This window comes from Ornithorhynchus anatinus, chromosome 6 (assembly GCF_004115215.2).
Source record: "Ornithorhynchus anatinus isolate Pmale09 chromosome 6, mOrnAna1.pri.v4, whole genome shotgun sequence".
Lineage (NCBI taxonomy): Eukaryota > Metazoa > Chordata > Mammalia > Monotremata > Ornithorhynchidae > Ornithorhynchus > Ornithorhynchus anatinus.
In genome coordinates this window covers 25,005,829-25,028,461 of record NC_041733.1, presented here as the reverse complement: position 1 = coordinate 25,028,461, position 22,633 = coordinate 25,005,829, and the positions used below count along the sequence as shown (strand labels likewise).

The 22,633-nt window shown below is 42.1% G+C and overlaps 2 protein-coding genes and 2 non-coding genes across 4 annotated transcripts in view; 3 read left to right on the top strand and 1 right to left on the bottom strand.

Moving 5' to 3' along the window:
* Positions 1-22,633, bottom strand: part of PABIR3 (PABIR family member 3) — a 148,839-nt gene that overhangs the window by 67,123 nt on the left and 59,083 nt on the right. The window lies entirely within an intron of this gene.
* Positions 1,206-22,423, top strand: PABIR2 (PABIR family member 2). The gene is made up of 10 exons (XM_029068081.2): positions 1,206-1,339; positions 4,107-4,185; positions 7,706-7,762; positions 8,891-8,934; positions 9,011-9,065; positions 9,369-9,470; positions 9,826-9,914; positions 10,544-10,608; positions 13,634-13,730; positions 19,398-22,423. The coding sequence occupies exons 1-10, from the start codon at positions 1,221-1,223 to the stop codon at positions 19,546-19,548; spliced, it is 858 nt and encodes a 285-aa protein (XP_028923914.1). The 5' UTR covers positions 1,206-1,220; the 3' UTR covers positions 19,549-22,423.
* LOC114813076 lies at positions 13,378-13,517 on the top strand. Its single transcript, XR_003760688.1, has one exon. It is a non-coding gene; the product is annotated as a small nucleolar RNA U109 (small nucleolar RNA).
* LOC114813077 lies at positions 16,611-16,758 on the top strand. The gene has a single exon (XR_003760689.1). It is a non-coding gene; the product is annotated as a small nucleolar RNA U109 (small nucleolar RNA).

Here is a 22,633-nt window from a genome sequence, read left to right as displayed (position 1 = left end):
GCACATAGTCAGGGCTTAACAAATACTAACATTATTAGGGAAACAGCGTGGCTCAGTGGAAAGAGCACGGGCTTGGGAGTCAAAGGTCATGGGTTCGAATACCGGCTCTGCCACTTGTCAGCTGTGTGACTGGGGGCAAGTCACTTGACTTCTCTGTGCCTCAGTTACCTCGTCTGTAAAATGGAGATTAAGACTGTGAGCCTCATGTGGGACAATCTGATGACCCTGTATCTACCCCAGCGCTTAGAACAGTGCTCTGCATGTAGTAAGGGCTTAACAAATACCAACATTACCACCCCAGGGCTCTGCCCATAGTAAGCGCTTAACAAATACCAATATTATTATTACCCCAGCGTTTAGAACAGTGCTCTGCACATAGTAAGGGCTTAACAAATACCAACATTACCACCTCAGGGTTCTGCACATAGTAAGCGCTTAACAAATACCAACAGGATTATTACCCCTGCGTTTAGAACAGTGCTCTGCACATAGTAAGGGCTTAAGAAACACCAACAGGATTATTACCCCTGCGCTTAGAACAGTGCTCTGCACATAGTAAGGGCTTAACAAACACCAACATTACCACCCCTGGGCTCTGCACATAGTAAGCGCTTAACAAACACCAACAGGATTATGCCGGCCCTGGGCGGGAAATGACGAGGGGCCCGGGCCCGGAGGCCTCCTCTGCAGGGGCCCTTTCTCCTTCCCCGCCGATTGGTCCTTTTCAAATTCGGGCGCCAGGCCCGGCCGCCCCGTTGCTAGGGAGAGTCGGCCCCGCCCCCCGGGCCTGCTCCTGGGGGGGGGGGGGTCGGGCTGCCGCGCAGGCGCCACGGGCGGCGCAGGGCGGAGGCAGGGCGCATGCGCGAGGGGAAGCAGGGCGCATGCGCGGGCGGGCGGCCCTCTTCTTTGGGCTTTGGCCTCGGCCGCCGCCGGCGGGGACGGGCCGAGGGGGCGACGGCGGTGGTTGCCCGTCCGAGTCTCCGCTCCTGCTCCTCCGGGAGCCTCCCGCCGCGGGGGCGCGTAGCATGGGGGCCCGGGGCCGCCCTCCCAGCCGTCCGCGGCTGCCCGGGCCCCTGCCAAGCCTGTAGCCGGCTCCCGCCCGCCGCCGGGGAGGTTGCACCATGATCGCCGCCGTCTAGGGCCTCTCCCGCCGCCGCCGCCGCCGCCCCCTCGAGTGCAGGGGAGCCCGGGGACCCTCACAGCCCGGCCTCGCCCCCGCCATGGCTCAGGAGAAAATGGAGCTGGACCTGGAGGTGCCGAGCGGCTCGTCCGCGGCCCCCGCCGACGGCGGCAGCGGCCTCCGGAGATCCAACAGCGCCCCGCTCATCCACGGCCTCAGGTCAGCCCGGACGGGACCGGCCCGGCTCCCTCCGTCCGTCCTTTGTCCCTCTGGCCCATCGGCCGGGCCTTCCCGACCCCGCAGGGCCCCGGAGGACCATCTCCCTGGGAGGCTGCAGCACCGAAATAATAATAACTTGCTAAGCGCTTACTGTGTGCCGAGCACTGTTCCAGGCGCTGGGGGAGAAACAGGGTCATCCGGTTGTCCCACGTGAGGCTCACAGTTAATCCCCATTTTACAGATGAGGGAGCTGAGGCACAGAGAATAATTATGTTGGTATTTGTTAAGCGCTTAGTATGTGCAGAGCTGGGGGAGAGACAGGGTCATCAGGTTGTCCCACGTGAGGCTCACAGTTAATCCCCAGTTTACAGATGAGGGAACTGAGGCACAGAGAAGTGAATTGACTTGCCCACAGTCACACAGCTGACAGAGCCAGGATTCGAACCCATGACCTCTGACTCCCAAGCCCGGGCTCTTTCCACGGAGCCACGCTGCTTCTCTGATGAAACAGGGTCATCAGGTTGTCCCACGTGAGGCTCACAGTTAATCCCCATTTTACAGAACTGAGGCACAGAGAATAATAATAATGTTGGTATTTGTTAAGAACTTAGTATGTGCAGAGCATTGTGCTAAGCCCTGGGGGAGAAACAGGGTCACCCGGTTGTCCCACGTGAGGCTCACAGTTAATCCCCATTTTACAGATGAGGGAACTGAGGCACAGAGAATAATAATAATGTTGGTATTTGTTAAGCGCTTACTACATGCAGGGCACTGTTCTAAGCGCTGGGGTAGATACAGGGGAATGAGGTTGTCCCTCGTGAGGCTCACAGTCTTCATCCCCATTTTACAGATGAGGGAACTGAGGCGCAGAGAAGTGAAGTGACTTGCCCACAGTCTCACAGCTAAGTGGCAGAGCCGGGATTTGAACCCATGACCTCTGACTCCCAAGCCTGGGTTCTTTCCTCTGGGCCACCCCGGGGGGACCGTCACCCGACCTTAACCACCACCCCCCCCCCCCCCCCCCGAGCCGGGGCCTTCTGTGGGTTTCAACAGTGGTCTGCACATAATAAGCGCTTAACAGATATCAACATCATTATTATTATTATTATTTGACAGCCCCCAAAAAGGGCACAGCCCACCCCCGGACCACAGCGCCCACCGACCGCATCCTCCTGAGCCTTCCTTTGGAGGCCCGAAAGGAGGCCCGTTTCTCTCGTAATATTAGAAAAACAGCAACAAAAAAACCCAGGTCCTTCACATTACAGCCAGGGCCCCTGAGATCTTTTGGCCAGCTCAAATTGCCTTAAATGTACTTCATTTAACCCTAGGGGAAAAAAATTGCCATGGGGTTGGAAACTTCATAGGAGCAACGATGGTTCGGAAAGAATCGAGAAATTAGAACAATAATGGTATTTGTTAAGCACTTACTAGGTGCCAGGCACTGTACTAATTGCTGGGGGGCCTACTGTATTTATTTGCTGTATGCAGCGTGGCTCAGTGGAAAAAGCACAGGCTTGGGAGGCAGAGGACCCGGGTTCTAATCCCAACTTTGCTTTTTGTCTGCTGTGACCTTGGGCAAGCCGCTTAACTTCTCTGTGCCTCAGTTCCCTCATCTGGAAAATGGGGATTAATGCCCCACGTGGGACAACCTGATTACCTCGTATCCACCCCAGCGCTTAGAACAGTGCTGGGCACATAGTAAGCCCTTAACAAATACCATCATTATTATTATTGTACTTTCCAAGTGCATAGTCCAGTGCTGTGCACACAGTAAGCGCTCAAATACGATTGAATGAATGAATGAATGAATACAAGCAAATCTGTCCTTGGCTCAGAGTCTCAATCCCCATTTTACAGATGAGGTAACTAAGGCACAGAGAAGTTAAGTGACTTGCCCGAGGTCATACAGCAGACAAGGGGCAGGGCCGGGATCAGAATCCGTGACCTTCTGACGACCAGCCCTGTGCAATATCCACTACACCATGCTGCTTCTCAGCATGTCGCTTCAAATGTTAGTGGTAGTTGGAATACTGTTAAGTGTTAGTACAGTGCTCTGCACACAGTAAGCGCTCGATTAAATCGATTATATTGAATGAATGGATAGTGTCTGGGCTCTCTGGAGTGTGTAGGGAGAGGCGGGGTGAAGGAAAGAAAATTAGTCTAAGATTACAGGAGGATCAACTAGGGGACTCGATGGGTTTTTCCCATTTCGAGTATATAGAAATGCAAGTTTGGCGGGTTTATTCTAGTAAATAGTCATTTGGTGAAGCCCTGAAGAAGTGGGATCCGTCAAAAATATCCAAAGCACAAGGTGGAACAAATGGAAATGAAAAAATATCAATCGAGTGAACATTTATATTAAGATTTAACTCTACAGATCCATTTAGCCAAGAGAAAACAATTTGCCATTATTGAAACAAAGTAAATTGATAACTCCAGGGAGAAAATCTGTTTGGCATTTAACGTTTGCCTTTCAGAAGTTAAATAGGAACTGTCTTTGACCTTGAAATGTTGAGTTACTGCAAGGGAAATGTGTCTCCTTTATCTGTATCAATTTGTGAAATAGGCAGAATGTCATTAAACTAAATTGATCAGATTTTTTTCTCAGCCTCAACTGCTGCCTCAAACCATATTTCTGTTTGAATGTTTAGGTAACAGAGTGACCATTAACATTTGACCGTAAAGCAGTTGACCTTAAAGAGGTTGACATTGAGCTAACGTGTCTAATTGAAGAGACTTAATAATACTGTATCTTTTTCTCTTCCAGTGATAATTCACAGGTTTTTCAACCCTATGTATTAAGAACCCGGAGGAACAGCACAACAGTTATGAACCGTCACAGCCTGGTAACCTACCGTTTTCACAATCATTTTCGGTCTGAACCAAGAAGTCTAGGGAAAGCCATCCAATTTTAAGGAAAAAAGCCATCTGATACATTTATAGTTTTTCATGTAAGTGGCCTGCTGAAACTAGTTGGTCCTCTGCTGCTGATAGGTGCAAAAACGAGTCCTGATTTCATGTACAATGTGAGTGCAGTAATCTGCACACATCAAGTGCTCAAATACCATCGATTAACTGTATTTTCTTATTTGCTATATGTTTTCATATCTGCCTATATATCACTCTTTGCATTATTGCTGTGAGGTACATATGTATTTTTTTTCCAGTTTCTGTCTGTGAACATCTGTGTTGAGTTAGGTGAGAATGGAAAATCAATTAAACAGTGGTGGAGCTTGTGTTAGTTCCTTACTTTAGTTTGTAAGATAGCTATTTTTCCAAAATAAAAATCCTTTCAGAAGATAGGATGTGGTTTTATTCACTTGGTGATCCTACTAAGCTTATTTGTATTTATATCCTATTCCTCAAATACTGATGTAGTTTGGTTTATAGTAATAGAAATAAAACAGTGGTTTGGATAATCTGAAATTATATCAGTAGGTTACTGCCTCATGCACTTGCTTTTTTTAAAGTCATTTTCAGATGCCCTATTTCCTTTGTGCTTTTAGTTTTGTTATTCCAGCAAAGGTAATTCCTTGCCTGTTGGGTTTTTTTTAAGAAAATGAATACCAGCTTGCCCCTATATGACTTTCCCATGGTTTTTCAGAGTGAATTATGTTAAGAAGGGCTTTACTGGATTGCACAGAGTCTCACTAGGTGCAAGTTCCTGAAACGCGCAGAATAAGGTTTTGTGGAGAATAGGTTAGCTATTGTCCTTACTGAGGAGTGGCTAGGAGAAAGAGGAAAGACTGTGAGCCCCATATGGGGCAGGGACTGTGTCCAATGAATTATTTTGTATCTCCCCCAGCACTTAACACAGTCCATGGTTCTTAGTAAACACTTAATATCTGTAGTATTTAAGCGCTTACTATGTGTCAAGCACTTTACTGAATGCCCAAGTAGATACAAGACAACCTGATCATCACAGCTCCTGTCCCGTATGGGTGTACAGTCTCAAAGGGGAGGCAGAATAGGCACTTAATCCCCATTTTACAGATGAGGAAACTGAGGCACAGAGAAGTAAAGTGACTTGCCCAAGGTCATACAGCAGGTAAGTGGCAAGGACTGGATTAGAACCCAGGTCTGTTGATTTACAGGCTCATGCTCTTTCTGCCACGCCACACTTCGTTATCATCATCATCAATGGTGTTGGAGTGCTTACTCTGTGTAGAACACTTGTACTGAGTTCTTGGGAGAATACAAGAGTTGGTAGACATATTCTCTGCCCACAACAAGCTTACAGTCACATTTAACCAATACATAGTTTCCTTTGGTTTCCTAGTCATATCCCTCCTGCTCTTTTCTATTGCCTTATTGTTAACTTTGTTACATTGTTATTTCTTCCCCCAGGGAAATGTAAGTCTGGCTGGATAAAAGCATGTTTTTGAGCTGGACCCTAGATTTTTGGTCCTTGCAGTTTTTACCATATTTCATTTTCAGCATTCACTTTGGAGTATAAAACATTTTTATTTAGAAAAATAGTTCTTTCCCACCATGGGCCTGGGAGTCAGAGGAACTGGGTTATAATCCCTGTTCTGCCATGTGTCTGCTGTGTGACCTTGGACAAGTCACTTAACTTCTCTGTGCCTGTCACCTCATCTGTAAAATGGGGATTAAGGCCAAGCCCCATGTGGGACACGGATCGTGTCCAACCTGATTAGCCTGTATCTACCACAGTGCTTGGTATAGTGCCTGGCACATACTCTTACAAAAACACTGAACACATACCCTTAAAAAAAAAAAAGTTCTAAAAGTTCACTCCAAAGTGGCCAAGTGGAAAGAGCATGGGGCTGAAAATCAAGAGGCTCAGGTTATAGTGACAGCTCTGCTACTGGTCTGCTGGGCAAATTTGGGCACTTCACTTAATATCTCTGTGCCTGCATTTCCTCATTTGTAGACTGGAGCACTCCCTAACTTTTAGATTGGGGGCCCGGAGTGACTCTCTGATAATTGTCTAATTCAGTGATTAGCACAATTGTTAGCACTTAGTAAGAATTTAATAAATATCATTATCACTTCTCTCTGATACTGCCATTAAAGAGGGTACTCACAATACTGTCCAGGATGTGAAAGTATTTATCACACAAGAGAGAAAAAGGGCCATAATCTTGGAACTGCTTAAAATGGATCCAGTCCCTGAAAGGAAAAAATTAGGACCCTTTTTTTCCCAGAATCTGCATGAATCTTAGTCTGTTGCCAGCTAGGGTTAATGAAATATACAGTTTCGAATTAGAATAGCCTACAGTAATTTTTTCCTAGATTGTATTCTCCCTGGAAGACGTGTAGTTAATACTGTCCCCAGTCACTTCTATTTATCAATTTTTAAATAGCTTCTCACTGCAGGCCAGTGATGAGCAACCTTTTCCAAGACTGGATTACAAAAATTGACTTTAAAAATCTACTTTGGACCAGCAGGAATGACTGCCTCAAAGCATCTAGGGTTAAATCAGGGACTCTGTCTTCCAAAGTACTGTAGACTGTGCAAAGAATGTGTCCAACATTGTTCTGAAAGTGTCTGGATTTCCAGGGCTGGGATTTGGAGTGAATGCTCTAGGAGTCGAAGTAAATTTCCAATGTACCTATTCTAGCCCCAAGTCTAAGATACAGCTGGGTGCAGTGGCATGGTATAGAGCTTGCACAGAACTTTTTCAGCTGTGACAGGATATGTATTTGGGAAAATTAGTGCCTTACAGTGCTGAAGCAGTGTGGCCTAGTGGAGAGAGCACAGGCCTGGGAGTCAGAAGGACCTGGGTTCCAATCCTGGCTCTGCTACTTTTCTGCTGTGTGATCTTGGGCGAGTCACATAATTTCTCTGTGCATCAGTTACCTCATCTGTAAAACGGGAATCGAGACTGGGAGCCCTGCCTGGGTCAGAGTCTGTATTCAACCCAATTATCTTGTACCTACCCCAGCACTTAGTACAATGCCTGGCACATAGTAAGCGCTTAACAAATACCACAATGTTGTTCTAAGAGAAATGAATCTCCTATGGATATACAGGGGGATGATAGTTCATTGTGAACAGGGAACGTGTCTACCAACTGTTGTAGCGTACTTTCCCAAGGGCTTAGTACAGTACTATGCACACAGTAAGTGCTCAATAAATACCAATGGCTGATGGTACTCTGATGTAGAATATTAGGGGACTTGGCAAATTCCCTATTGTCCCTCTTCCCCACCCCCCACCCGGTGCGCTACTTTTTAGTTATTTAAAAACAGAAGTTGTGCATTCTTATGACACCCTTCTAAGGACATCTGTAAGAACCGAAAAGAGAAATATAAGTAGGTTACCGGATAGAGGTTATAGAACACTTTGGACTGCAGACTACTGCTTTATGACACAGAATGTTTACTTTTTTTCCCCCCCAGTTGCTGTCATCCTCTCCTATCCGTATTCCTAGTAGCAGACTTCATCAAATCAAAAGAGTAAGTTTCATTTACTGCTTCAGGGATTAAAAAAATGAAGACTACTACATTTTGATTTAATCTTAATTTTGCACGATAGCATGCAAAAATAGCATTAAGAAGCTCACATTGGTTTTTAAAGATGTTCTTCACCTTCCTTGCTAGAAATTTTATTCTCCAGGTTTGCAGCTCATATAGTTTCCTATGGAATTCTCCTTCACAATACCCAAGTGCTGAGTACAGACCTTGGACTTAACAAATACCACAATTATTATTATTTGTTTAAATTATTACTATAACTTTTTCCAGGTGTGTTCAGTTGTTAGATTGTATTTTCTCTGAGTATGTAGATCAAGCAAGTATGTGCGGTTGGGAGGATAGGGTCTTTATAAGCTAGTCATGGGCAAGGGAAGTGTCTACCAACTCTGCCACATTATACTCTCCCAAGGGCTTAGTACAATACTCTGCACACAATAAACACTCAAATACCACTGATGATTTGTATTTTGACATAACTTTTTGGTTGAAAAATCTGCATGGCAAACCTTATAATAATTGCTAATAAACATTAGCCTGAATCCTCAGTTGGCATATAAGATTTAATGTTTTTGGAGCCGCAGGCTCTGTCTCTGACACTCCTCCCCACTCTTGGAAACCTGCCATTAGTATATTTGCCTGAGTGACAACTAGAACCTCAGAATTTCCTAACCCTGAGCCCTTACCATCCCACCCTATTGCCACCATGGGAGGGCCTTCAGACAGTCTTTACTGCAGAGAAGCAGGTGGCAGTGAGGGCGAAGCCATGAGCTGTCTGAGTTTCTGAGTAGCTGCTGTGGATTCCCCAGCCAATCAGGAAGAACCCAATTTCAGGGCAAAAGTGTCTCTCTGCAAGAGCCTCATTGTACCTTTTCAGCCTTGCCCTATACAATGGCCATAGCTAATGAGTGAAGAGAACGATGGCTCCCAAGATCTCTGAACTATTTCAACCTGCCGCTGTGGCTTCTTTATGCCAAAACAGCCTTAGAATGCGATTTCTTCTTAAATGTACCAGAAATTTGATCGCCAACTAAGTCAAGGTAGAAAAACTACAAGTATTACAGAGGAATATTTTATAATTTATAATGTTCTAAATGCTGATTGCCTTTGCAGGAGGAAGGGGTGGACTTGATGAACAGAGAAACAGCACATGAAAGGTGAGTGTTCAATAAGAAGGGGAGATGAGTCTAAAGTGTGTCCTGTCTGGCACTGAGAGACTTTTTTCTGTTTTAGGGAAGTGCAAACAGCAATGCAGATTAGTCAGTCATGGGAGGAGAGCCTAAGTCTGGTAATTTTTTTTTTACACGTCATTTAAAGGTGTTCACTCTTCAGATTTACTTTAAGTACTGAGCTTCCTAAACTGTTCTATAGTTCCACTCATTGAGCCATTCACCTGCATACTGAACTCTTATCAGATTGCTGCAGCTTTGCCTCCATTTTTCAAGCAAAAAATATGGTTGCATTATATGAATTGAGGTACTTGGAGCAGGAGTTTTCATTCTAAACATCTAAATGTTGATTGTTTTTCAAAAAAATATGGCATGTGGCTTAGGTTCTTCTGTTATATATAGTTAATATTTTATGTTTTCAGAGTGATAATGACTTTGACAAATCTGATAAATCTTCATCGCCGAAACGAATTGACTTCATTCCAGTCTCTCCAGCCCCATCACCCACCAGAGGCATAGGAAAGGTAAGAAAAAAGTGTGCTTTGTAGAGGAACTTAAGAAAATCTCTGATAACTAATTTAGTTATAGATAACTAAAGTTTAGTTTAGATTAACTAAGGAAGATTCTTAAAGATGTCGTGGGATAAATTGTATGTCCAGCTGGATGGGGCCATGCACTTCATTTGAGCATTTTTCAAATAATATTGTTTTATGACATTTCAGACTAAGTAGAATTTTGGTAATTGCATTTTAACTATATGCTTACATTTCTGCAGATGTGAATGTGAAAGAGGGAGAGATAAGATAGACACCCTTAGGGCCTTGAGACTTAGTCTTTATGAGTTCCAGAAATGTTTTAATCAATATTTTTTTTCTTCAGCAATGTTTTTCACCTTCCTTACAAATGTTTGTGAGTAGCAATGGGTTACCTCCAAGTCCTATCCCCAGTCCGACAAGACGATTTTCTAAGTAAGTGTGTCTACCTTTTATGTGACAGAAGAGCCTAGTGTTTTGGGTGGTTTTTTTTTTTGGTTTTTTTTTTTGTTTGTTTAATCGGCCACACAAGACTCTTTTGATTTGACAGGCAACCCTAATCAATCGAAGGTATTTATTGAACGCTTACTTATATTGTAGTATGGAGCTAGCCTTATTTAAAGAGTTGGACTTTTGGTGCATAATTGCAATTTTTTTAAAAAGTTCACTATTGAGTGATTTTGTTCATTTTTTTAAACTACTGGTTCTGTTTTCTGTTTTTTGGGAGGGAATAAAAAATAGAGTAAAATGAATTTTTAGTATGGTCAAGGCAACATTTTGGTTTCTTTGTTCTTTTAAAGTTTAGGGTTTCTTCCGCTCTCCTAATACCACTAAAGCAGAGTATAACAAGTATTCCATTTTTCCATTCTGTCCTGCCTCTACATAGTTAGACCTCAGTAATGCAGGTGTTATTTGAATTGCCCAGAATTGTTATTCCAGAATACTTAAAATGTGGTCTGAGCTTCAGAATTACAGTTTTTTGTGAGCTGTCCATATTGTTTAGCTGGTAACTTGGAAGTACTTCACATCTTTCTGATGCCAGTATTTTAACTTTATTTTTTTAGCAGAAGAAGTCAGAGTCCAATCAACTGCATTAGACCCAGTGTTCTTGGTCCTCTTAAAAGAAAAGGTAGGCAGGACATTTCTGATATTATACGAGTTTAGCATCAGCTAGAAATTAGATTTCTTGTCTGAAAATCACACACAAGCCCTAACTGTAGTACAGTTTCCTTCCAACTGATCGTTTACTGCTACTGATTGTAAATGCCTTCATTTGGCACTCTTTACTTTTCAGGAACTTTTTCCTCTACTAACTTTTAATACCTTCTAATTCATTGTAATACTCTTGATAGGCTAAGAGTGTTACTTTTTAAGCATTCTAATTAAAGTTTGCAGCTTGTATGTGCTGCAGAAGAGAATCCTGGAATAGGGACATTTTGAAAGTCTTGAGGGGAACATTCAGCCAAAAGATGCATCTGGCAAATCATTAAACTCAGTGGGGAAAGGGAAGTTAGGTTCTAAAGGAGACCCTCCAAAATACTTTGTGTGAAGTGAATTTTGGATGGCTGTCATGTAATTTGACCTAATGTGTGAGGAGGAACTAGTTTTGAAGACTGAAAAACTGAACGATGACTGAGCGGGGGAGAAAGGGGGAGAGAGTGAGAGGTGTGCTTCATCTCGTGACGTGAGCTGGTATGCCTGAAAGGTCACAGCAGAAATACTAAGGAGCAAAGGAAAAATCCACAAATGATTAGGGCAGACTTATGCTATTTACCAAAATTATTACTCAAGTGCTTAGTACAGGGCTTAGCACATAGTAAAAGCCTAAAAAGTACCAGAATTATTGGTTTTATTTTACTTAGGTTAAGATTCTTGCTATCTCAAGACAGAAACCTAAGAGTCCTAAAATGCAAGAGAATTTTTCCAGAAATGGGTGGATTGTAGTTTTGGTTTGGTTCCCCACTGATTTGTTTGCCCTAAGCCATGGAGAAGCATTTACTTTTATTCCTAAAAAGATTTTGTAAAGATGAAAGTTGAATTGATAAAATGACAGGTTAACACATTTGTTGGAAAACACTATCGTTTTAGTTTGTGTGCGGGTGTCTTACACCTTGATGAAAATGTTAAGGTTTTAACTTAGTAATGATTGTTGTTGTTTGCTAAGCCCTTACTATGTGCCAAGCACTGTATCAAGGAGTGGAGTAGATTCAAGATAATCAAGTCAGACACAGTCTGGACACTTCTCACTAAAATAAAACAAAGTCTGTTGTCTATATTGGGTCTAGCATCACATTTCTGAAAAATAAGCATGAAAATTTTAAAACTTCTAATTTTCTAAATTTTTGATTGTGCAGTCAATCACAGTCTGTCAGGTGTGCAGGGGCACTCCTGAGAAATTTAAAAATTTAGAAATTTTGGTGTGTCCATTAAAGGTACTTCCTTAATGTATTTCTCAACTTTAAAAAATTGCTTAGTGGACTTTGAAGATGTGATTGTACTTCTACACCACTTTTTTACTGTCTTGTTTATTTTTATTCATTATATTCAAACAGTCATTAAATGAATACAAAAAATACCTCAGCCTATAAAACCTTTTTCTCAATCCACCCTTAGGAGGTACCCAGAGAGTAAAATAAATTTAGCTTCTTTTACTACTCCAATGTAGTAAATTGCTACTATAATAATAATAATGAAGTTATTTATTAAGCATATATTATCAATCAGTATTTATTGAGCACTTCCTGTGTGCAGAACACTGTACTAAGCACTTGGGAAATTACAATACAATAGATTTGGTAGACATGAGCCCTCCCCACAAGAAGCTTATAGTCTACAGGGGGAATCAGACATTAAAATAGATTGTGGATATGGGAAATTATAATGGATACATAAGTGCTTTGAGGGGCTTGGGTGAGTTGGGTGATAGTCCCCCTGCCCAGAAGCAGAGATTTGGGCAGTTGCCCTTCAAAAACTGATATTCATGAAGCCACCCCTCATTATAAAGTCAGGCAGCCCCATCCCATAACAAAATGGTTGGAAGACTACCACTGTAAAAATCAATCAGTGGTATTTATTGAGTGCTTACTGTATTAAGTGCTTGGGAGAGTACAATAGTCAGTAGACATGTTCCCTGCCTACAGTGAGCTTACATTCTAGGGAAGGAAGTCCCATGGCCATCACCCTGATATTCCAGATATTCAGGGAGTAGCATCCCCAAAAGCAGAAATGTAGGTGACCATCCCTCAAAAGAAGAGAGTATGTGCCAAGCACTCTTTTAATAATAATAATGTTGGTATTTGTTAAGCGCTTGCTATGTGCAGAGCACTGTTCTAAGCGCTGCGGTAGATACAGGGTAATCAGGTTGTCCCACGTGAGGCTCATAGTCTTAATCCCCATTTTACACAGATGAAGTAACAGGCACAGAGAAGTTAAGTGACTTGCCCACAGTCACACAGCTGACAAGTGGCAGAGCCAGAATTCAAACCCATGACCTCTGACTCCCAAGTCCGTGCTCTTTCCACTGAGCCACGTTTTTAAACATTGGGGTTGATAGATTGGACACAACCTCTGATCCACACGAGACTCACATTCTAAGGGGGAGGGAGAATAGGTATTTTATCCCCATGTCTCAGGTGCAGAAACTGGGGGCTGGGTAGGCTGGGACTTTTCCAAAGTCACAAGACAAGCAAGTGGAAGAACTAGAACCCGCATCTCCTGACTCTTAATTATGTGCTCTTTTCATTAGATCTATTTACTATAGATCCCTGACTACTCACAGGTATTTCATCTCTATCCGTTATATTTGAGTGACAACTGTGTGCAGAGCAAGTGCAACAGAATTAGTAGACATGAGACCTGCCTATAGGGATTTTACAATCTATATGCTGTAGGGCTCATTTTGCATGATGGAAACCAATTTTCAGCTCTTTGTTCTTTAAGGAGCATGAATATATCCATAACATGCTACATAAATGAGGAGCTGTCAGGGCTGCCAGCCTTTTAGTTAAGGCTGTGTGGTAGTATATTTCTCCAACACTGAAAAACACCACAGAAAGATATTTCTCATCTTGCTCAGTTCTATTCTAAGAAATATATAGTATATTTTAGCCTCAGGCTTACACCTTTTGTTCGTAATAACTTTCCTTCTGTTCTAGGTGAAATGGATACAGAAAGTCAGCCAAAGAGACTTTTCCAAGGCACTACCACCATGCTATCTCCTGATATTACACATTTGACAGATCTCAGCTCATGGTAAAAAGCAAACAAATGATTTGTAAAGTATTTGACTAGTACGGTAGTTGAAAGGGGTAAATGGCCTCAAATCTGGGGCCTGGCCTGACAGAACCTAGGCCCAAACTCAGCTAGCTCAAGACCCAAGTAAGCCCTGGCCTGACTTTCACTGCAGCTAGCTGGAATTGGTGCCCCAGCAAACACATAGGGATTGTTATGAATGCTTAGTTCTTCTCAGTAATGCCTTCAGTTGGTCAACCACTTATTTTTTTGTTATACATAAGATTGCTCAGAAAAACCATCTGAGGAGTTATGCTGACTTCTCTTTGCCTCTACAATCAATACTGCAGACTAATCTTGGGGTGGAATTAGTAATGTAAGCAATTTCTTTTGTAGTCACCCCAGCCTTCCTGAGTCTCCTTTCTGGCCTTCCTTGGTAGCTCAGTGGATTAACTGAGCTATGTAGCACTCTGAGTTTCTGACTTCCTGGATGGATAAATTATTGGGAAAGAAGACTTTTTTGTAGTTTGCCAAAATAACTGGTTGGTGAAATTGGACACTTGAGAATTATTGTTGACATTTTTACTATATAATGTGTTTAAAGCCTTTGAGCCTCTGGTGTGGTACACTAACCTAGCTAGAAGGAGGTGATTTTTTAGGGGCTTAGAATGTGGTTGGGAGAAATAGGGAGTGGGCTGAATTTGGGTGTTTTTGGTGGGTGTTTTGGGGTTGTTGTTTTTTATGGTTCCCATTGCAGAAAACTGGATGTGGGCTGAGGTAGGCGAGGAAGGGAAACAATAAAATAGAACAAACTGAAGGACGTGGAGGGAACTGAGACAACTAGTACATTATTTACCCAGGCCTAGGGACCTCTCGCTTCCTGTGTAGGGTTTTGCTCCCATCTGGTCTTGTGGTGGATTGTGGGATTGCTTTTGTTAGCCACTCCCATTCCTGCCACTGAACTGGTTTTTGTGGACTCTCCGATTCTTAGAGGTATGTCTGGGAAGCAGTTACATTTTTGTTTGTTGGGTTTTTTTATTTATATTTTTAATTCCCACAGCCAATATATTCCAGGTCTTGGGGCTGACTCTGAAGGGTCAGGTGAGACCATTTCCTGTGGTAATGGAGGAATTGTAGTCTAGGATTGACCCTGCATCACTAAAGTCTGAGATGCTCTTACCTCCTTCCTAGAGCAGGGGTTCTCAAATGGAATTCTGTGGCAGTACTGTTGTGGCCAACATTTTGTTGGATGCCAAAATGTAACCTACTTTTTCTGCTCATCCACCTAGTTTCAGTCTGGCCATTCTCATCCAGTGGTCTGAGTGAGTGCAAGCAGGGGGTGAAAAGGCAGAGAAACTAGAAATGGAAGTAAATGCCAAAGGAGAGGGTGCAAGACATGTATCTCTCTGTTTCTTGCTTCCCCGCGATCACCCTTTACCTGCCCCTCTTAACCTCACTTAATCCTCCCTTCTGTTCTCACTTCCCTCATCACAAAACCCCTCAATTTCTTTGGCCCTGCTGTTAGTCCAGTGGAAAGAGCAACGCTCTGGGAATCAGAAGGCCCAATTTCTAGTCTCGGTTCTGCCTCCAGAGACTAAGCCATTAGTGTTGGAGGTTTCTGACCAAAGAAACAACTTAGAGGCATTCTATAAGATGGACAGACACCTGGCAGGAATTCTGAAAAATAACTGACTAATGTAGGCGGTGAAGGCCACAGCGGCTACCAAGGCAACCATCTGCCAGGACAGAGTACTAAGGACCATGCTGTGGCCTCTTCAGCTGTAAATGAGTTCTGCACACAGGGTATTTTTATATGCTTTTTACACTCCTCCCCACCTTTTCACTCACTGCACTTGGGGCCCCAGTGAGAACATGCCTGGTAGCAATAAGAGTGTGCCCAAACCATTATCTAATCAATTCCTCTGTGCAAGATCTTGGTCCTGAAATCCCAAAAATGAGACTCATCCATTGTTATTATCAGACCCTATTATTATCAGACCCTTCCTCCAAACTGGCCTCTCTTTCTCCTCACTTTACCCACCTCTTTCTCCCCTCAGGTATAATGCTGCATTTTTCCTCTCTAGATGTGTAAAAGTCGCAGTAGCTGAGTTCTGTTGGCTACTTCAAAATTATCCAGATTAAAATGTCTGTAATGCTGAACTAACTTCCTAATTAAAGTGGTGGCACCCACTGCTGCACAGAAATTCCCTGGTAGCTGGCTTTGAGAAACACTAGCTTAGAGACTTGCTGGCAGCAGAAGCAAGCAGGCAACTTCTACTCTCAAGCATGGCTTCTTGACCATTCACCTGAGCAAGTTAACTTTTTGCCAGATAGTAAAAGAGACTTGTGAAAATTTTATTGCCAGGTAGATGCCCCCCAAATCATTACAGTAAAATTTTAGTTGAAGGGTGATGGATCTTTTGGACTGTTGGCTTTAGTCTGATTTAAATGTTCTGTCTGCAAATCTATGTTCTTCTAAATCCTATAGCCATCTCAAGGTAAGGCTTCAATACCTCAAGGTAAGGCTTTAATCTCTCAAGGGATATCTGTCTGACTGGTTATGAGTCCATATAGTAAAGTCTCTGGGGACTTTTAGCAGAGATCAAGTGATTGAAATATCAGAGCTATCCACTTTGAGGATTATAGCCTGCTAACCCTGTTCCTGTGTCTGTTCTAAATTCACCTATCAGACAATTAATTTTCTTTTTACCAGGAAAATGTCAGAAGACCCAGTTAGTATTTTACAAATAAAAATAGATTTCTACCTGCAATATCCAGACATCCTCCTACAATCACAAGATAAAGGCCACATTTCCTTTTACATCCCTAGCTATTACTCACTGTAGTCAGCTGTGGATTTATTCGTGTTATCTCAAACTTAAAGCTATATTTTGACTCTTTCTGCATGTTATAAGCTCTTTTTCGGCTCCTTTTCTCCTTGGAGCATGAATACACCCATAACATGCTATATTAAAAAAGAAAAAAGGAGTTTTCAGGGCCTCCAGCCTTGAAGTAAAAGGTTGAGAGGTAGTATATTTCTCCTACATTGAAGAAATATTTATTTTCCTTTTCTTCCTTTTGATGCACTTGTTAATTTAATTTCAGATGTATTTTGGTTTAGTTTTAATCTTTTAAAAATTGTAACAGTAATCTTTGCCAAAACAAGTTTTCATTGTTTTTTTTTAATTGATATGTTATCTAAAATCAAGTGTAGCTTTGAAACCTAACAGTCTGGGAGTTACAGACCAGAGGGAGGACATGAGAAAGGTGGTGAGATAGATAGGACTAGGGCACAGTGAGCAAGATGGTACTACAGGAGTGAAGTGTGCAGAGTAAAGTTTACATATTTTGATTACTCTGCAAATATTTTTATGTCTTCCTCTCCTCTTAGAGCATAATCGCCTTATGGGGAGGGAATGTGGCACTTCTCTGCTCTGCATTTGCCAAGCGTTTAATGCACTGCACCAAATGGGCACAAAACCACTATTGTCCCAGTTACGGGAAACATCTCCACCGACTCACTTTCGCTGAGGAGCTACTGTTGGGTTTTTGGTTTGGGATTTTTCTAAATGAGTGGTGTTTAAATAGAATCTTTTACTGCAGTGCTTATCCAGATGTGCTTGAGGTAGATTAAGTAAAATAGATTAAGATTTCAAAACCAAAGCTGTAGATATGATCGCAATCCTCAGACCTGCTATATTTCTACAACTTGAAAACACTTGACTCCATTTATACACAGATAAAGCACTTTAAAAAGAAAAAAGGCTATGTCTGGATTTTATACTATATGGCCTACTTTAAGGAGTTGTAGAATAATTTACTGCCCTAGCAGTAGCCAGGGAAGTGGAGTGACCTAGAGGAAAAAGCACGGACCTGGGGAGCCAGAAGACCTGTAATCCCGGCCCCGCCATGTGTCTGCTTTGTGAATTTGGGCAAGTGACTTAACATCTCCGTGCCCATTTACCTCATCTGTAAAATGGGGATTAAGACTGAGCCCCAAGTGGGACGTGAACCGTGTACAACCTGATTATCTTGTATCTATCTCAGTGCTTATCACAGTGCCTAGCATATAGTAAGCGCTAAAGATTGAAAATAAATTGTACATAGAGGCAATTAGTGGGATGCTCATCCTCAAGCAACTGAGTCTTTTAATTAAAATGATTAAAACCATTTCCCTAAAGGGAAGTGTTTGGGTAGTAAGGCTTCATTATAGTAGAAAGATTATTGAATTATATTTTAAAAGCCATTTCTGAAGGTGGCACTCACCAGCAGACATGGAAACATTTAGGTATTTAATACCTACTTTTTTGGTATGGCTTGTGCTCCTGAAACCCTAGACTGCTTCATGGCCCTGCCCCCCTCAAGCTGATTTAAAACCTCAGAATGGCTCTAGAATTAACGCTTTGTCCTGGAGGGTCCCTAGGGAATCTCAAATCAACCTGTAGAGCAATTCAGGAGCCCTCCCACCTCCTCCCCCACCCCCAAAATCCAACATGTCCCTGTTTGGGTTGAGCAATTTATATTCCAGGTGTTCTAGTCTATTCATTAATTCAATCATATTTGAGTGCTTACTGTGCAGAGCACTGTATTAAGCGCTTGGGAAGTACAACTGAGCAGTAGGGACAGTTCCTGCCCACAATGGGCTTACAGTCTAGAAGGAGGGAGACCAACATCAAAACAAGTAAACAAGCAGCAATAGTATCAATATAAATAAATTATAGATATGTACACATCAAAACAAGTAAACAGGCATTAATATAAAGAGAATTATGGATATGTACATATATTCGCAAGTGTTGTCGGGCTCAGGGTAGAGCAAAGGGAGCGAGTTGGGGCGATGGGGGGAGCTGAGGAAAAGGGGGGCTTAGTCTGGGAAGGCCTCTTGGGGGAGGCAAACCTTCAGTAGGGCTTTGAAGGGGGAAGTATGATATTTTGGTGGATTTGAGGAGGGAGGGCACTGCAGGACAGGGAGAGTGAGAAGGTTAGCACTGAAATGTTATAGCACTCTTCACATCACAACATGCCAAGTGGAAAGTGTGGCCTAGTAGAAAGAGAATGGGCCTGGGAGGACCTACATTTTAATCCCGCTTCCACTGCTGTGACTGGACCTCATTGGTAATAATATAATAATGATTGGATTTAAGCACTTACTATGTGCAAAGCACTGTTCTAAGCACTGGGGAGGAACAAGGTGATCAGGTTGTCCCACGTGGGGCTCACAGTCTTAATGCCCATTTTACAAATGAGGTAACTGAGGCACAGAGAAGTGAAGTGACTTGCCCAAGTCACTCAGCTGACAAGTGGCAGAGTCGGGATTTGAGCGCATGACCTCTGACTCCCCAGCCTGTGCTCTTTCCACTGAGCCATGCTGCTTCTGCTAGAAAATAGGGATTCAGTACCTGTTCACCCTCTTATGTAGTCTGTGAGCCCGATGAGACAAAGACTGTGTCTTGCCTGATTATCATGTATCTACCCTGGCGCTTAGTATAATGTTTGACACTTAGTACCTTACAAATTCCAGAATTATTACTGTCTCACCTGTGGTCTCTGTTTTAGAACATATTTTTATGGCGTTCCTGATTGGCTTTAACTCTGTCCATTTTCTCTATAGGTATAAACTTGTGCGGCTGTTATTTCTATTTTACTCTGCGATTTAAACTCACTCTTAACTCTCTGCTTTGTCCTCAGTCTGTCTTCAGATATTTTGGATGGCAGTAGCAGCAGTGTTGGCTCATCGTCTGATTCACTGGCTAAAGGGAGCAACACCACAGACTCTCCAGTAACATGTACCAACTCATGCTCTTCATTCATCTTGATGGATGATCTCTCACCCAAGTGACTTAACCATTTCTGAGTAGCGATTTGGCTGTGCTGTTTTCCTCACTATATATAACTGAGAGAAAACTGAGAACCACGATCCTTAATGAGGAGTACAATAGCACAGAATTATAGAGTTAATGTAGTAATTCCTTGGCATCTTTTTTCCTAAAGGTTTAGTCATAAATAAGGTAAACTTATGTTTGATTTTGCTAATCTCATTTTGCATTAATAATTGTTCAAACCACATATATACCTACTTCCAATTGTTTACAGTATAAATTTCCTCTGGCTTCCTTTAGAGGCTCCTAACTCTCTTAGGGCCCATATGTTCAAGGAAAGTACGTTTATGTGCTTCTATCAAAGTAATTATTTCCCCCGGAAACATTGACAGAGTCCCTTAGGCATTCTCTTGTTAGAGAGAGGTTCTTTTTTTTACTACTCTCCGTATATTCCAGACCTTTTTCTTGAAAATAGTTTTGTGTCTGATTATACTTAAATTCTTTTTTTCCCCACATCAGGTTAAAGTGTATCATTTCCCCCCATTTCCTGTCTGAGCCATGACCTGCCCCCCCTCACTGAGGAGGAATACCTGGCTGCCTCCACTACCGCAAATGCTGCTTGCTCCTTTGCAATTGGACCGTCATAGTGGTGGGAAGAGTGGGGTTTTTTGGCTTTTAAATGGATTCGTAGGGGGCCCAGACTAGTGGTAAATTTTAGATCCATATAGACCAGGGCAAACAGTTGCTATTTTTCTCCCCAAACCTGTTGCCCTGAAAAAAGGAGAAATGTATAAAATATTGTTAGTATTTTTAAGCATTTTGTCAAGAAGAAGAAATTCTTGCCTTGATCAAAGATGTGTGGTGCATCTACAAATGACTGGCTAGTGTTATTTACACAAAAACTACTGTGTAGGAGAGTGCATATGGGGCCATCAATGTCTCCTGTGGCATTGAGGCCATAGGTATTTTTGTGCCTTAGGGGACATTGTTACAATATTTAAGGAATGTAAACCATAGGGGCGGGTGGGAGAGGGACCGTTTTTAGAGTGATTCCCAGACACTGTCTTTAGTGCTGCTTTTCCTCATTGCTTCTCAGCGTAGTCAGTTTGTTGGAGAGTGCAGTGGTTGGTGCCACTTACTGCCCTGTTTACTCTGGGTCACAATTGGTTTTGAGACCACAGGGACGGTGCAGCCTTAAGTATTCTTTCGTGCCGCCTTAGGGCAGGAAGATCAGACACTTTAATTTCTAGGGCAAGTCTCTAAGATCTGATAATTGGGTATTAGCTCTGTGTTCTGATTTCTAAGGAGTTGGGAATGAACTAGGGGGAGTTTACTTGATCCGGTACTTCAGTCAGTCTGAGGTACCCGACTGCTATTTTCCTTTTTAAAAGAGAAAAAAAAAAACTTAAACTGGGCTAAAAAAAAAAAAAAATCCATCAGTTGTAATCTACTGTGTGTAATGCTATTTATTATTTATAACTATGTAAAAAAGTCTGTGGTGATGAATTATAGTATTTTTTTATGATTGAAAAAATTTTTATGTTCAGTAATAATTGCTGGCTTGTCTGTATTTAATATGCAACATTGCCTGCCAGAATCATAAGCTTCCATTTTTTGAATGATTGTAAGAAAAAATAATTTTGTCTAAAAGTACAACTTTGTGTGTTTAAAAGAAAATAGCACTGAATTTTAAAGAAAGATTATGTGCTTTGATGATAAGCACAGACTCCGGCAATACTGTATGGCTAAGGAGGAAGGAAGAACGTTAGTTCTTTTCACTTATAATGGGGACTTAATGAAGGTTGCAGTAGTCCTGTTTTAACATCTTCTTTTGTGTTTATTTTAAATTGGATAAGTATAAGAATAGCCAATAGCGGCTTTGTTATGTGTTATTTTCACCTGTGGAGTCGATAGTTTCCCCACCTCAAATGTGTATATTGTAAAATATAGTCCCACAGTGTACCATTTTTTAAAGAATGAGCTCTACAGTATTCAGTGTATTCATTTTATTTGTATATGAACTATGCTATTTAAGATTTCTGCCTGTACAATAATGACTATTAGATTGTTTTAACTTAACAGAATGTTAATCCATATTCACTTTACTGTCGTCTTTGCCTTAAAGGGACACTTTCAGGCTCTAAATCGAGACTGACATCACATTTCCATTCCTGTGGATGTTGGTCAAATTTCTTTTTGAAATCTGAGTGATTAAAACTGAGATGACTTTGGAAGGAGATTATTTCCCCTGCAGAGTCCTGAGTCCACTTTAACAATGTGATGAGGACCAGGAGGTAAACTTTACGCTGTTTACTTCTGTTGTTTTCATTAAGTGAAATCAGTCGATGGTATCTATTGAGCGCTTACTGTGTGCAGAGCACTGTACTAAATGCTTGGGAGAGTATAGTACCACAGCCTAAGTAGAAATGATCCCTGCCCACAAGGATCCTGCAGACTAAAGGGAAATTAGATGAAAATACTATGAGCGGATCTAAGGGGTGAAGATTAAGTTGGTGTTAAAGCTGAAAATTTTCAGCTAATTTTAGCTAATTTCCTGTAGAGGAAAGCTAAAAATCTAAATGAGTTTTGTTGACAGTGTCCCTTTATTTTTCTGTGAAGTCCACTTTAACATTTGAGAACTATTGATTGTCTGTTACAAAATAGAGGTTGTTATCCCCGTCCCATATGCTCAGTACCTCTGCTTGGAAACATGGACAAGGGATGAGAGAACAGCAGCCCCATAGGATCCTCTTGGCTGTTTTTGCCTGACTGACTTGCATAAGTGATGTGTCTCATGATTACTGTGTCTGGAGTGATGGGGAATGTCCTGTGAAATGCTGGCCTTTGTAAACATTAGAATGCAAATTTCATAAATGTGAACGCACAAACATAAAACTTTGTAAAGTTTTCTTTTTTTAAAAAAGACGTCTGGCTGTTTCTTTTCTGTTCTCACAAATGGATTGGCAGACTTGCCACCATATTCCAGACAAAGGGCTTCACACTAAATGCATTTTTGATCAGCTTTCTCTTTCCTGTCTAGCTCTGACCCATTCTGTGGGGCAGAGCAATTCAACTGGTGGATCAGATATGACTCAGGATCAGATT

Bases quoted from the DNA above. Each gene is read 5' to 3' on its own strand.
- PABIR2 (XM_029068081.2), top strand. From the start codon at position 1,221: ATGGCTCAGGAGAAAATGGAGCTGGACCTGGAGGTGCCGAGCGGCTCG. The intron at 9,471-9,825 runs GTAAGAAAAAAG...TTTTTTCTTCAG, and splicing joins CCACCAGAGGCATAGGAAAG to CAATGTTTTTCACCTTCCTT. The intron at 13,731-19,397 runs GTAAAAAGCAAA...CTTTGTCCTCAG, and splicing joins TTGACAGATCTCAGCTCATG to TCTGTCTTCAGATATTTTGG.